Genomic DNA, 16770 nt, shown 5'->3' with positions numbered 1-16770 from the left:
AGGTGCGAACGGCAGCTTCACAGAGGACGGTCCCTCAAAAATCCTTCTCCTGAAAAACTCTCCCCACAAACCCTGCACTGGTATCAAAACTCTTGCGGCTCCGCAACATGGTAGCGATGATGTTCTCCACGCTGAGCGGTTCGGTAATCACCGAACAAGCTAGGCAGTATATTTCCCCCTGCGGGCACCAGAACACCACGTGTTCTGAGGTATCCGGGTCGCCGCAGTAAGGGCAGAAGGGGTCCTCCTACCACAACTACAACTCATTAATATACCTTTATTTAGAGGTAATGTATTAGAGTGGCAGCACTATTTTAATATTTATTGATTTAGTTCATATAGAGATGATTTAACTAATATTCAAAAATTATACTATTTACATTCTTCTTTGAAGGATGAAGACTTAGCTATCATTAAAAATCTACCATTGACAAATGAAAATTATATTGCACTAGAATTGTTAAAAAGACACGGAGTGCCTTTCGTGCTTGTTGTCTCTCTCCACTTGAGTTCTTGCGATGTCTATGCCTGAGCGTTGGCGGAGTCTGTACCCGTGTGTGTGGGTGTATGGTGTGTGTGTTTGACGAGGTCTCATGGCTGTGGGAGTATTTGTGCTTGGTTGGAACTTTGTTTGATATTCCTATGTGGTGTACTGTGTTTGTGATGCGTGTGGTGATATGGTTGTGATGTTTCCTTGTGGTGACCAATTGTGTGTTTGGAGGCGTTAACCCCCTCCCTGAAGTAATGCTCTACCAGCTGTTCCAGGGGAAGGGTTGCCAGGAGTGGAGGTTTAGTCAGTAGTGCGCAGGTATACATAAGCAATAACATCCTGCGGAACCTGTTAGGCGCCTGGGTACCTCTACCTCTAAAAAACAATAAAATGTTAAAAACACGATCTGACAACCAATATATAATTGCATTTCATAATGCTGATTACATTTTAAGTATAGATTTTATAAAAAGAGAATCAGTAGACATTTTATGTAAATTAATTAATGAAATTTCATTATATATAAATTCCTTAAAGCATTGTAATTTCCTGTTAACACATAAATTTATGGTCGTCCAGTTTCTAACATCAAAATTGGACTACAACGCCTTAAGATTATGGAAGGAGAAATTGTCAAATCAATGTGACACCAGAGATATATATAATTAATACTCATTCATGTAGAACCTATTATATTCTGGTAATGAGGAAAATTTTTGCATGTATAGTTTAGCCTGAAAATTAGGGCTTAAACTTATTAAAAACGATCTTCCCATTTCAGGCATAAACAGTTCATTATAACAATCTAAGTAGTGTAAACTTACATTACTCTCTCGAAATAAGAACTTTTCATTTGAATTGCAGTGTGCTGTTTTACCAGACGCAGCTGACATCCTTCCTTCATACACATTTGATATTTCACATTTCAATTTACCTTATAATATATTTCTTGCAGATCCTAATTTCAACGTAGCAAATAGCGTTGACTTCTTGATTGAAGCTCAGTTCTATTTGAATCTTACTAGCCTTCTATTTTAGTCTCTCTTGCCTGGAAAATTCATTCGAAATTCCAGATATTATTCAGGAAACTAAGTTAGGATATATACTTTGTGGTTGCCTTCCTAATAACGTCAAGGACAATAATACTGTTGCATCTTTTTATTGCTCTTAACAGTTATAAAAATATCTGAACTATAATCGAGAAGTTTTGGGAAATTGAAGAAATTAAAAGTGATGTGTCAGTTAATGAAAATTTAACATGTAAAAAAATTTTCATTCTAATACTACTCAAAATAATGAAGGCAGATTTGTCGTATCATTACCAGATAAAGCTAATAACTTTCAACTAGGTGATTCCTTCGTTAATGCTAAAAATAGATTTTTATCTTTGAAAAGAAAGCTAAGCAAGAATTCTAACCTTAAAAAAAGACTATTCCGCTTTCATACAGGAATATTTAGATTTAGGTCATATGTCACTATATAACTCCGATGATTTGTTAATTAACAAATCAAATGTGTGTTATTTATCTCACCATCTAGTAGTTAAGCCTTCTAGTGATTTCTGGCAACTAAACTACGAGTTGTTTTTAATGGCTCAGCTTAAACCACTATTGGCCTATCCCTCAATGATAATTTGTTAGTTGGACATGTACTTCAAGAGATTTATTTTCCATAATGCTTAGATTCGGGATCCATAATTATGTCATTACATCAGACATAACAAAGATGTATCGCCAGGTATTAGTTAAATCTAACGACTCTAATATACAATGTATTCTCTGGCAGGATTCTCTAGATCAAGAGATAAAACACTACGCATTACGAACTGAAATGTATGAACCGCTTGTGCACCATACTTAACCACTAGATATCTAATTCAAATAACGAATGAAAATGAAAATGATTTTCCATTAGCTTGTAAGACCATTTGAAATGATTATGTTGATGACCTCATAACAGGTTCAGATAACTTGAATGAAGTTATTCAATTAAAAATATATATTTCTATATTATTACAACAATTTGGTTTTTCACTCCACACATGAATTTCAAATAGTTGCATCATTTTTTCTTCTGATCACAATTCTTCCATTCCTTCAAATTAACAAAAGAATTTAAGTACTTTAGGAGTTCTATGGAATAATTTCTCAGACGCAGTACTTTTCCAAATTACAGATTCTAATGAGTCTAAATAACACACTAAAAAAATATTCTGTCATAGTAAGTGTGTTTGATCATTTAGGACTCATTGGTCCTATTGTTTTCTCACATAAACTTTTTATGCAATTGTTGTGGCAACTCAAAATTAATTGGGACGAAATATCACAAACTGAATGGCTCAATTTATACAATTAAATGCATTTGATTGAGCCAATTAAAATAAAGCGGTCCATAAAACCTAATACTGGAAGTAAAATTAGATCAATTCAAATAGATGTATTTTCCATTGCCCATAAAGGACTACGGCTGTTGCATCTATATACGAACTACATTGACCAATCATACAACTTCATCTAATTTAATTTGCTCTAAATAAAAATTAGCCCCCTTAAAACAAATAACCAAACTAACTCTGTGGTTGTCTACTTCTTAGTTGTTTATTGTTAAAGGTAATTAATGCCTTAAACATACATTTTGATGAGATACATTTATACACAGATTCTAGAGTAGCACTACATTGGATTCATGGACAATCATCTAACTGGATAGTATTCATATGTAATAGAATTTCTGAAATTCAACAAAATACTTCAAATGCTAGTTGGAATTACTTCAAATCTTCTGAAAATCCAACTGACTTACTGTCGAGAGGTTGTACTCCAAATAAATTACTTAATATGTCACTTTGGTGGCATGGTCCTTAATGAATTTTGCAATATTCATGGCATTGGCCAAATAATCACAATATTAGTTTCAACAACTGCAACATGAATTCTGAATGCTTAATAGAAAACGCAAAATTATTTTAACATCATTTGAATTCACTGTTGTATTCGATTACACAGAAAGATTTTTATATTTACATACTTTAAATCACACATTAAGTTTCTGTTTTAGATTTATTCAAAATGCCTAATCTAACCAAACGAATCATTGGTTCCCTGATTACAAAGGAATTAGATCATACCTTAACTTGTTTATACAACAATCACAGTACATGCATTTCAGTAATGAAATTAATAATCAGAAAAATTATCAAATTACTTCTAATCAAAGTCAACTTCACTTATTCATTACATCATTATATCACTTCATCCATTTGTGGATGATTTAGGTTTACTTTGTATAGGAAGCAGATTATACAACACTCTGAATTACACTATCATATTAAACATCCTCTTATTTTTCATCCAAATGCAAACCTTACAAAACTAATTATTAATGCTTAGCATTTGCATCTTTTACATTCTGGTGTTCAATTGAAGCATTCCTTATGTCAAAAATATTGGCTAATAAACGATAACAGAATCATTACATCGATCATTCATGAATGCTTAACATGCTTTCGATGTAATGCAAAAACCCAGGTTCAACAGTTTGGTCAGCTACCACCTTTCAAAGTAATTACTTCCCGACTATTCTCTACTTGTGCAGTAGACTACAGTGGTCCAATTATGATTCGTCATGGCGGGCAGAGTTATAAAACCTTGATTAAATCTTATATAGCGCTTTTTATATGCCTCACTACCAAAGTTATTCTCCTAGAATTAGTTAATGACCTGACTTCACAGTCGGTCATTGCAGCATTTAAAAGATTTATATCACGTAGGGGTATCCCTACTCAAGTCTTTTCTGATAACAATTCCAACTTATGTTGCAGCAAAAATATCCTTTATAGTTTATTTCAACTTTTAAATTCAGTTAACTTACATCAGACATTCAAGCGTTCTCATCTATAGGAAGTATACCTACAAATACTACCTACTTCTATAGGAAGTAACCAGATCATTTATTCTTCCTTCTCTCCATTTTGGTAGTTTATGGGAGAGCACAATTAAGAGCGTTAAATATCACATGCGTCGCGTAATAGGACAAACAATCCTTAATTTTGAGAGACTATATACAGAGTTAACACACATTAAAGCCTATCTCAATTCCTGTCCGCTATTTCAAAAGACCATAGAGATCCAGAACTTCCATTCCCGGGACACTTTCACATTGGATGTCCACTCATCTCTTTCCCTGAATTCGATTATCAAAAACTTGAAATTAATCACTTAGGCTGCTGGCAGTTACTCTAAAGATTTGTGCAATCTATTTGGAGGGGATGGTCTAAAGACTATCTACAGTAATTCAATAAATGGCATTTTCCTTCTCGTAGCCTTTGTATGGAAACCACTTCACCGGATTGGTGAAGTGGTGAACGGATCTTCCCAAATCAGCTGATTTGGAAGTCAAGAGTTCCAAGTTTTGAAGTCCTAGTTAAGGCAGTTACTTTTATACGGATTTGAATACCAGATCGTGGATCTAGTATTGAAGCGTGTTCTTTGGTGGTTGGGTTTCAATTAACCACACATCTCAGGTGTTGTCGAACTGAGACTGCACAAGACTACACTTCATTTACATTCATACATATCATCCACTGAAGTAATATCTGAATCCTAATTCTCCGAGGCTAAACGGAAAAAAACCTGTGTCTGGAAGATTTATTATTAACCACAAAAAAATTCTTCATCTGTTCATTGAAAACATCAAATTGTCTCCCAGGTATATCCGGGTTCTGAAAATTTAGTAAGGGTTGTTGATATAAATATTTCTAATGGTAAACTAAGAAGACCTGTGCATAAATTATCTTTGTTACTAATCTTTAAGAATTGATCTAAATAATATTTTTTATTGATTTAATTATTTGTATACTACTGTTCTTAGAATTTCACTTGATTTGTATTTTCGTATGACTATTAATATGTTCATAAATATTGTATTACTAGTTATAACCTAACTATATTTATATTAATTTTAATTATGATTTCATTATATATTGTTCTTACATTCCTAAACAGTCTACAGGCTAATTATTATACAAACATACATGGATGCAACATATGCATGTGCATTGTATGATTTTATTATTATTTAATCTATTTTTTAAGATTAATGTGAATACAATTTCAAACTATTATAGATAACAATATCCAATTTTATTATTATTTATTTAATAATATGCATAATTGTTGTTATTTGAGATACTAATTACAGGTTATATTTATTATTTGTTTTTTAATTACTTCATTATGCAATTGTATGATTACTATTAGTATTATATCGCAAATGAATGTAAATACCATTTCAACTAATTATAAATATTAACAATATAATTATAATATTGTTTATTCAATGTACACAATTAATTTTTTTTTCTATTCTGTTAAGGTCCATCATTATGGATTATATTATGTATTTATTCACAATTATATGATTCTTTTATTTATAGTCACGTATGTAATTGCAAATGAATGTTTAAACATGTTATTGTTCGTAATAGTTCATTTATAATATTATAAAAAGGAAAAAAATCATCTGATTTTGACATAATTATGTCAAGATTCATGTTTCCTTTTGTCAATTTTATTTGTAAAAATAAATAAAATTCTAACTGTCTAGTTCTTCTTACTAATTGTAAATGAAATAAAGTTGTATATATTCGGCTGGCTTTGTTAACAGCTGATATTTTATATTACTATTGCAACAATGTGTCTAGTTCTGTATTGTTCAGTCTAATTCCACTCTTCAAAGACTCAACATGTTCGTATCATTTAATTATTAATTCATTAATTTACAACAATGTCACATATATGAAGTATAAGTTGAAAGATTATAATAAAAGTAATTTGGAATATAAAGCAAATAAGGACTTTTTTTTATTTCGATGAACCAGCGAATAACTAAATATTTAGAATAATTAATCCAAACCAAGGTACTAAACTAAGGCGGACTGTATTCGAACATTCATTGACCTACGAAAATTGTACGATATAAAAATTATTTTAAAATATCTTTTATCTTGATTTTATTTATATATATATATATATATATATATATATATGTCGGAGAGGCGAGGAGATTTGTCAGGGATTCAACGTTTTGTGCTTCACTCATCTTTACTATTACAAGTGGAGAATATATAAGATTATAATAAAGTTCAATTAATAAAAATGAGCAGACAACTCGCACAATGAAACAATTACAAATGATAACCATCACTCATCAATAACTCAGTAGTACACGAACCATAATATAAGACTAATTCAATTTAGAATTCAAATAATATTAAAACAACTTGCGATAGACCGAGGCTCAGGGAAATAACGAATTCGCGATCACCAGGACGTCTGTTCGATCTGGGTTCCAAAGCAAGACTACCTTTTCTCAATATTCTCAAATAATATGCCTACTGCATATTTCCTTTTCCTTATTAATTTTATGATACCCCTATCGTCCTGGGATCCCGACTACGTTGACAACCATGTGCCTACCTAGGCCTAAGCCTACCGCAATAAAACAATTTAAACCTTATTTTACAAAATATTACAAGTAATAGTACATTTCTTAAAACTACTAAAAATACAGATATTCTAAAGAATATTCTCATCGTTTTGTCGGAAGATACTCCACTGCACTTTATTCTCCGACACGGCCATTCTGACAATCACACGCCCTCGGGTGTATCTAAAACATTGAGTTACAGTGGTATTTTAATTTTTGTTTTCAACTGACCTCGGTCATTATAAAGCATTTTACAATAGTTAAAGTACAAAAGATAGATTCAGAAGTCCTCTCGAGTAACAGAAATCCATTAATTATTCATTATCCTAAATAGTCATCGTACAGTACTCAAGAGATCGAAAAGCCATCAATCATTATTCCTTATCATTTAACTGTCAAATAAGATTTTATTTCCTCCACCAATAGACCTCTGCACTATCTCTAGGCTACCCTGTATGCCACATACAGTATCATACATATTCTGTAGTTGCCACAACTACCTGCCCGACACATCATCAGGTGCCCATCGCGCCCTGATCAAACTAACATTAGCCACTAATTTAGTTTGCAGTTACGACTACACACTGATGCATGTGCGAAAAATAAAAATGCCAGGTCCACGACCTGCTGCCAGCCATTAGTGCATTGCGTCATTGGTAAACCATAGTCCCTGTTTCAGGACCAACATCAACAGTCTCCTCGGCACAACTTTCATTGTCCGAGGAAACATCCAACTCATTAGGAATATAATTCTCAGGCATTTCTCTCAACTTATCGTGACTATACTTATAACTTCTACTACTACTTAAAGATTTTAGTGTGTACCTGTCGTTATCAAGTAATTCTGTTACTACGAATGGACCTCTAAATTTCCTATCGAGTTTCGTTTGATTACGTTCTTCGTTCTTAATCAAAACGTGATCTCCTATTTTAAACTTATTAACCTTCGCTTTATTTTTATCAAATCTAATCTTCTCATAATTAGCATTTTCCTCTATACTTTCAATCGCTCGTTGTCTTACATTAGAGATATCAATTTCATTTTCGTTGTCATCAACTAACAACCCGTAAGGTCTTGCCTTCTTACCAATTAATAATTCTAACGCACTAGATTTGGTAATACGATTCGCGGTTGAGTTTAAAGCTAGCTGAACTTCACCAATGGCGTCTTGCCATGGACGATTATTAGACTCAACAGCAGTGAACATATTTTTTAACGTACTCATTACACGCTCTACTTGACCATTTGCCCTCTAGTACCTGTAGCTATTAAATGTAAATTAATATTTAAAGATTTACAAAAGTCTTTAAAATCTTTCCCAGTAAAACAACTACCTTGATCGGCAATCACACGAGCGGGAACTCCCAATATAAATATTGAAGCCTTTAAAGCTTTAATAACACTATTACAGTCAATTTTTCTGGTGTGATGTAAATAAACATATTTGGTAAAACCATCTATAATAACAATAATGTATTCTTTAGTATTATTTTTACCGCTCAATTTACCTGTAATATCTATATGCACAGTATGCCAAGGTATGCGGGTCTTAGGGATGGGATGTAATTCAGCTTGAATTTTACCTGACTGAGCTTTAGAGAGTTTACAAGTAATACAATTGTCAACAAATTTACGTACGTATTTAGACATACCTTCAAACCAGTAATACTCATAAACCTTATCGAGTGTTTTATCCCAACCTAAGTGCATAACAGACTCATGTACATGGTTAATGACGGACCACCGAAATGCTCTGGGTACAATCGGGAAACAAAGGGTTTCGCCTTTTCTCTGTATTTTCCGGTATAGAGTACCGGCTTTAATTTCATAAGATTTTAAGAGATCTTCCGATAGCTCATCGCTTTGCAATTTGGTGACTATTTCCGAAATTTCCGAGTCACGCTGTTGTTCAGCAAGAAGCCAATCAACCGATATTTCCGCGAGGTTAACGCGTTTCTCTTCAATTTTATTAACCTGTTTTGGTAAATCGGACAAAGGGTTTCGAGAGAAGAAATCCGCGTGCGACATACGTTTGCCTTCTCTATAAACTATATCGAACTGAAAAGCCTGTAAATAAGCCCACCACCTATGGACTCTATCATTAAGATCAATCTTATTTTGAGAAGATTTCAATGAATTACAATCAGTTACAACAGTAAATTGTCGTCCATGCAAGTAATGCCGAAAATGTTTAATAGATTTAACAACGGCCATAGTTTCGAGTTCGTAAGAATGATACCTGGACTCGGCTGGGCTTGTCCTTTTACTAAAGTATTCAATAACTTTATTTTTACCGTCTACTTTATGCATGAGTATTGCTCCGTACCCATCGGAACTAGCATCGGTATGCAGTTCTATAGGATAATCCGGGTCAAAGATAATTAAGACGGGTTCGTTGGTCAAAGTATGAATTACTTTTTGTCGGGCGTTTTCATGTGTCTCAGTCCACTCAATATATTTTTTACCTGAGGTAAGAGCATATAATGGTTTCATGATTTGTGAAAACTTAGGAACAAACCGTCGGAAATAAGATGCAAGGCCAATAAACTGTCTAAGCTGAGTAACGGTCCTTGGAGCGGGTAACATTGTTAAAGAGTTTATTTTACGAGGGTTTGGACGAACTTGTCCTTCTTGAATCTCATACCCAAGGTATGAAACAGATGTTTTGAGAAAAGAACATTATAACTCAAATATTCATCTGGGACAACGTGAAAAAGAATCTCTAATGTAAACAAATCCATAATTACAATAGATAAAATTTGCATGCTACAATTTACTACAACATTTCCGATGCCTTTCAAAATTATTAATTCATTAATTCTACGTCCAGAAAACTTAATCGCTATCGATTCCTTTATTAATGAGCATTCTGCTCCTGAATCAAAACAATATGGAAACGACTCACCAAGATGGTTTAGAATACCAGTAGGAGCTGCAACTGTGCAAAGATTCACACGGCGTTCGACGCTACCATTCTCCTTGTTGTTCCCTGGACCGCTACGGCTGCTACCTGGAGCCGTACAGTTTGGCGCAATATGACCAGCTACCCCACATTTGAAACACGTCACATTGCGCGATGAAGAGGATGATTCTTTGGAGCCACGATGGTTACTGCTTTGCTCCGCTTGCTTCTTCTTAAGTTTAGGACACTCAAACTTTTTGTGACCTATTTCCCCACAGAAATGGCACTTCCCTGAAGCTGCTGGCTTAAAACGCTTCAAATCGGATGTAGATGAGTTATCTGAAGCTGATATTTGTCTTTTTCGGGTGTAGGAAAAGCCTCGCATTTCGCTCAAAAATTCGGCTTCCGTTTTGATGTCGCTAGTTAATGCTACGCGCTCCACTCGATTATCAATATGGGTCAATCGCGCAAGCACAACCGCATTAACTATTTCGTCAACTGTTAAAGACCTCCAGCGGGCCTTTAGCGATGATCGAAGTCGAATGCCAAAGGCGCCGACACTTTCATCCTTGGTTGGTGCCTCCTGATGAATTTTCAGCACAACCGCTGTCGCAGTTTCTTGTCCCCCGAAGCGTGACACAAAAAGTTCTTTTAATTGAGGCCACTGTATACCCGGAATTGCCACTTGGGATAGCCACTGAGCTGCTGAACCTTCCAAAGCTTTGCTAAGCGCAGATATCAATTCACTGCCTTGAAGAGGATTTTCTAATAGACACAGTTCTGCTGCAGAGCACCAAGCAACAGAATCCGATCCCGCACTCTCTGGATTAAATCGTGGTAACGCAACACTTTTCTTTGTCGATAATGGCTTTTGCATACAACACTTCATAAACTCAAACAATGTATTCCACTGATCAGGTGATGGACCAGATGGAGACGATCCCACTTCTGATGTCGGAGAGGCGAGGAGATTTGTCAGGGATTCAACGTTTTGTGCTTCACTCATCTTTACTATTACAAGTGGAGAATATATAAGATTATAATAAAGTTCAATTAATAAAAATGAGCAGACAACTCGCACAATGAAACAATTACAAATGATAACCATCACTCATCAATAACTCAGTAGTACACGAACCATAATATAAGACTAATTCAATTTAGAATTCAAATAATATTAAAACAACTTGCGATAGACCGAGGCTCAGGGAAATAACGAATTCGCGATCACCAGGACGTCTGTTCGATCTGGGTTCCAAAGCAAGACTACCTTTTCTCAATATTCTCAAATAATATGCCTACTGCATATTTCCTTTTCCTTATTAATTTTATGATACCCCTATCGTCCTGGGATCCCGACTACGTTGACAACCATGTGCCTACCTAGGCCTAAGCCTACCGCAATAAAACAATTTAAACCTTATTTTACAAAATATTACAAGTAATAGTACATTTCTTAAAACTACTAAAAATACAGATATTCTAAAGAATATTCTCATCGTTTTGTCGGAAGATACTCCACTATACTTTATTCTCCGACATATATATATATATATATATATATATATATATCTATAAATTTTTTTTTGTGGGTACTAAATTTATCACGGAACATGATACAGTAAATTAGAAATCAGTACGCGATATTATAAAAAAAGTTACGCTCCGTGTTAAACCTTTTGATAGTTATAAATGTATGTTATTTGAATAAATTTACCCCTTAAAATAAATCAGATAAAATTTCAATAAAAACTAATAATAATAATAATAAAGATTATTTAGATTGCCCCAGCAGTTCTAGAATTTTTAATGATTATCTGTATAAGAATTATGTTCATTAAATAATTAAAACAAGCGTATGTTTGTAAGCGAATACAAATATTTTGATGTATAAAGATTTGTGTAGTTCTTTGTTTCTTCTTTCCGAGTTCAAAATACTCGATAAGGTGTGAAAGAACGTTACTGATTTATTCTTTAATAAATATAAAAGTTAATTCTGAAAGATTAGGAGTACTTATATAATCAATTAAAAAGACTTAATCAATGAATTACGGGTACGACCTTTCCAGTATTATTTTGGTGTAAAAAAGCTATAAAATATCTTGCTACGTTACAAGAAGAACTAATACGTTGGATTCTATAAATAAAAGTTAACCATAAATTTCAAGTAGTCGTTGCTAGTAAATTATTATATTTACCGAATCGTTTTAAGGTTTTAACCCGGTAATTTAAAACAAAATGGATCCTGATTTAAAGAAACGTCTTTTATTTGTTTATTTATGCTTTTGTAAATTCTGTGTATTTTTGCGCTTCTGAAGATTTGTTTTAGATTTAATTACTGAGAGAATAACTGAGAGAATTTATTTTGTACTTTTTATTACTACTCATAACTTCTCTTGTAGAGTTTCTTTAACTTTCACTTACAAAGCATTAAGAAATAAGAAATAAATATAAACATATTGTCAGCATTTACCAATCATTACATCATTTCTAATCATGTAATGATGCATCATCATTTGTATCGTAGTGATAAGATTATTGATGCTTTAATTTATTTAATCTGTTGTCATATTATTAAGCTATAAGCGAAACGGGTACATCAGATAAAATAAATTATTATGAAAACGATTCAAACATTTATAAACGACTTCGAAAAAAATATATTTTATAAGGAAAAAGATTGTAGAATACCGAAAAAATATTTTGCATGATTTAAGGTTTAAAGCAGAAAAAAATTATTGAATTCAAATATTACAATAGTAAAATTACTTTTCCATAGTAATTAAATTTAAAAGTATTCTTATCTTTTAATTAAATACTTAATTTATACTTTTTCACATTTTACTGGCGATCCGTATTAAGAAAAAACTAATAGCAAAATAATATTATTTCGGTATTTCGCATTTGATAAAATATTCAAACACAGTCTTGATGAAAAATTAAATTATTAATAATGACGTGAAAATTGAAATTTTGATTTTTCTTTAAAAATAAATTGGCACGTTTTTCACCATTTTTCAAAGATTCGATTTTGAAAAGTTTTTCATGAAACGATTTGAAGCCGAAAGTGGTACAAAGATGTTACAACTGTGAAAATTAGTATTTAGACTTCTTTTTAAAACCAAAAAGGCAAATATTTGACCGCTTTTAAAAAATCCAATTTGGGATTTTTGTCTAAATTTCAACAATATTTAATGAATAATAATGATATGTTTGCATATGACTCCGGTTCACTTCTCCATTTTTTATCGTAAAAATTCGATGCGAAATATTGTTAATTTGTACATCAAATTATTTTTACCTGCACGCGAATTTTCAAACTTCACGTTGTGGATTCTTAGTCATAAATGTTTATTGATGCCAAACAAAAATTACATTCGGTACGTTACACTCTGTGCCATCTATTGACGAATACAAAAACTATTAAACCGTACGAAAAAAGATAATTTGTTGTAAATCTAATTTTGAATATAAGATTAAAAAGCTTTTTATAATCTTTTAAATCGATAGTAATTTCACACGATTCGATAAATTTGTTAAATTAAATTTTTATATTTATCCCACCTAAATGCTGCGGACGCGCCATGGTTTGCAAGGAAAAAGGAGATCTTGCTGGATTACCTAGGGATGCCATCTATTCGTGAAGGAATCCACCGGCTAATATCAAAATATGTACTTAAACTTAACGCGTACAGAAACCATCTGGCTGTTAACCTTTTGGATAATAGCGAACATGTGAGACGACTAAAGGGGCCTGCATATATTAGATCTAAAGTTGTGCGTTGAATATTATCTTTTTATTAATTATATTTTTTATATTTGACCAGTGTTAATTTGTTTTGTTTTTTCTCATGTATGAATTGTTACAGTTTTCTTATATCCAATTGCTTGTTCTCTTTTGTTAACCATTTACTTTTATTGATATACGTTTATTAGTTATACTTTTATTCATGTCATTTTTCTTGTACTGCAGTTCGTTTAAACCTTTATATTGTCTTTGAAGGTGATCTAGATGTCTCCCTTTCACGCCATTATCACACTGTAAAATTTACTAATAGTTTCATTGTTCAGGAAACTGATTGTAAATAAAACAATACACACAAAAAAAATCTAAATCACTGGTTAGTCTAGCGGTAACTCGTCGTAAATCAGACGATTTCGAAGTCGAGAGTTATCAGGTTAAAATCCTAGTAAAGGTAGTTGATTTTATTCGAATTTGAATATTAGATGGTGGATCGTTCTTTGGTGGTTGGCTTACAATTAACCGCAGGTCTCATGAATGCTCGGTCTGAGTTTATTCAAGACTACACATTTACTCTGTACAATTACATTATACTGATAAATCGCTAATAACTAATTGTTAATGCGACTAAAAAAAAACAAACAAAAAAAAACACATAAAAATAACAATTTTCATTCCTGCTTATGGTATTTGATTAATTTCATATTAAAAGAAATTAATATTCTAAACGCAAAAAAACTGATGCTCCGTTCATGTACGAGAAAGAACGGAAAAGTTTTTGAATATTCAGGAAGTTAATGTCAGCGAACGAACCAGAAACTGAAATTCTCGCTAACCTAAATGGATCAATTTATAAATGTCAATTAAACATTAAATTGAGTAGAATTTTAACGAAAATCTAATCTTTCTTTTGAAAAATTTTTCCAGATACAAATCCAAAATTCAAGCGGGCAACAACTGGTTTTTCTTAATATATTTCTTATGACCTAAGTTTTAAAAGTTCTCTATTTTAACGTAAAATACAAACTCTTTGCTGCATGTGGATGTATGTATTAATTTAAAGTTGAGTATAATAATAATAATAATAACTTTCCTTTGTATTGTTTTTTCTTTGTGATAAAGCAGATATTTTATTCTAATTTGTTTTGTTTCCATTTGATGTTTCAGAAATGTTTAAGTTCAGTGGGTTGTTAATCCTGTGCGTGGGATGTTTTCACCTGTCGGCCGTAAACACACTTAATATTAGTAAGTAGTATATATTTTCTAAAGTATTGACATTTATTTATTGTTTTATAATGCTTTGGTTCATGTTATTTTTAGTATTATTGTTATTATTACTTTTTTATTTTTTATTCTTGTAAGACCTAATATTATTATTGTTTTTTAATAATAAATAGTCAGTCTATTTTAAATCGAATTTTTAAATGAAACTTATTTTACTTTATAACAGATTTTTCCGAAAGCCGAGGAGTTAAACAAAAATATTGCAGGATTTCATATTGTAATCCGTATTTTTTATGTTTATTTTAGGTACGTTGAACAATTTATTAAATATTTCAGTGGTTCTTTTTTATTTTTTAAGTATAAAGTCGTTTAATGACATCATTCTAAGTTTTTATTATCCCGTCTAGCGGTATAGCTCTAGAAGGAAAAGTATTATAATCGATCTAATTTTTGACTGTGCGGTTTCCAAGGGATCTTTACGTTCTGACACCTAAGGAACCCGATAAACCAAAATAACTACACGGAAATTTTCCGGATGTTAATGTTCGTATGTACGTGTCTTCGGTGTTGGCCTTTAAATCACCTTGTATCTTCAGAACTCTGTACCGATTTTGACCAAACTTGGTCAGATTACTTCTATATACGAGGCATTGATGCCATTAAATTTTCAACTTAAAAAGTCTAGGGGATGAGGCTGTAGAACAAGGTTATCCTCAGTATCTAGATTTCGCGTAATTAAGATCGTATTTCTCTTAGGCAGATTTATTAACAATTAAAAAATTTACAAAAAAAGAGTTTTTGTAAAATCGCAACCCCACCTCAGAAAATGCTGTCGTAGTCGTCTGGTGTGTTGTGTCGTCACAGGTGAGCAGTAGAATTAAATAAATTAATAATATTTTAAGTGGAAAAAAGTAACTTGATCTGACTGGATCTTGGAACTCGATCGTCCGGTTGACTCGGTACCTGATGGGTAAAGCCTCTCAACTATATCCGGTCTGCCAACCTTGCCAGCGAAATTTGTACTATGTAAGTTGTGAAATTAAACTAGTTTATTTAGTACCGCCACACGCGGTATATGCGGTAAATACGGGATATGCGCACGCGTTTTAGTTAGAATCATTGAATTAAATAAACGAAAAAATATTATATTTAAATAAAACGATAAACATTTTAAATTAAGTATGTTAGATTGGATGTGAAGATGCCCGTTTGAGGCCTACGTGCAGGCAGAATTTGATTTGTATTTTACCGATGTAAATGTCTGCCGAGACACTTACATCGGTGGCATCCCGACCGAGGCCTGGCTGAAGACTGTGAGATGTAATCAGTTAGAGGGTCTAACGATGACCTCCGGTAAAGCTTCTCAGGGCTCGGAACGAAGGGGGTGGTGTGGCGACCGGTAACGTCATAAGATGGGTGTCTTTTCCTACCGGGTTGGGGTGTGTATGTGTGTGTAAGCCGTGCACCAGAAACAACTGTGTTCTCTGTATTTTATACGAGGAAGTGGAAGATTTTTAAAAGAAAGATTACTTTTGAACTTTTCTTTCTTATTAGAAATTAGTACTTTAATTAGTACCGAATTAGTACTAGAGAAATGCTATTAGTATATCTTAGCATTGGAAAATCTAATGCTAAAATATTTTTTTTTTCCGCATTCGAGACAGACTTGGCTCGCGTTTTTAGAAATCAACGACATCTGCAAAATTATTAATGTAAAATAATATAATTATAAAAATAAAATCGTAAAATCGAGTTCTCTCATGTAAAAAAAAAAAAAAACATTTAAATATCTACTTTCTGAAATTGGAAGTAAATTAAGAGGATGATAGGAATTGTTGGTGTATAATAATTAAAAAAGTATTATTATCATTACTTTTATTTAATTTGATTTTTATTAAATTTAAATATAAAGGTTATTTGATTTA

General features: G+C 32.5%; 1 protein-coding gene across 1 annotated transcript in view; it reads left to right on the top strand.

The window, feature by feature from the left end:
• Positions 1-16770, top strand: part of LOC142329279 (discoidin domain-containing receptor 2-like) — a 708527-nt gene that overhangs the window by 70765 nt on the left and 620992 nt on the right. Inside the window, exon 2 of the mRNA XM_075373718.1 lies at positions 14789-14866. Coding sequence (XP_075229833.1) covers positions 14791-14866 — 76 coding nt within the window. The 5' untranslated portion in view covers positions 14789-14790. The remainder of the gene's footprint in view (positions 1-14788; positions 14867-16770) is intronic.

Source organism: Lycorma delicatula, chromosome 8, assembly GCF_047948215.1.
Source record: "Lycorma delicatula isolate Av1 chromosome 8, ASM4794821v1, whole genome shotgun sequence".
Classification (NCBI taxonomy): Eukaryota; Metazoa; Arthropoda; class Insecta; order Hemiptera; family Fulgoridae; genus Lycorma; species Lycorma delicatula.
This window is presented reverse-complemented; position numbering and strand designations above follow the sequence as displayed.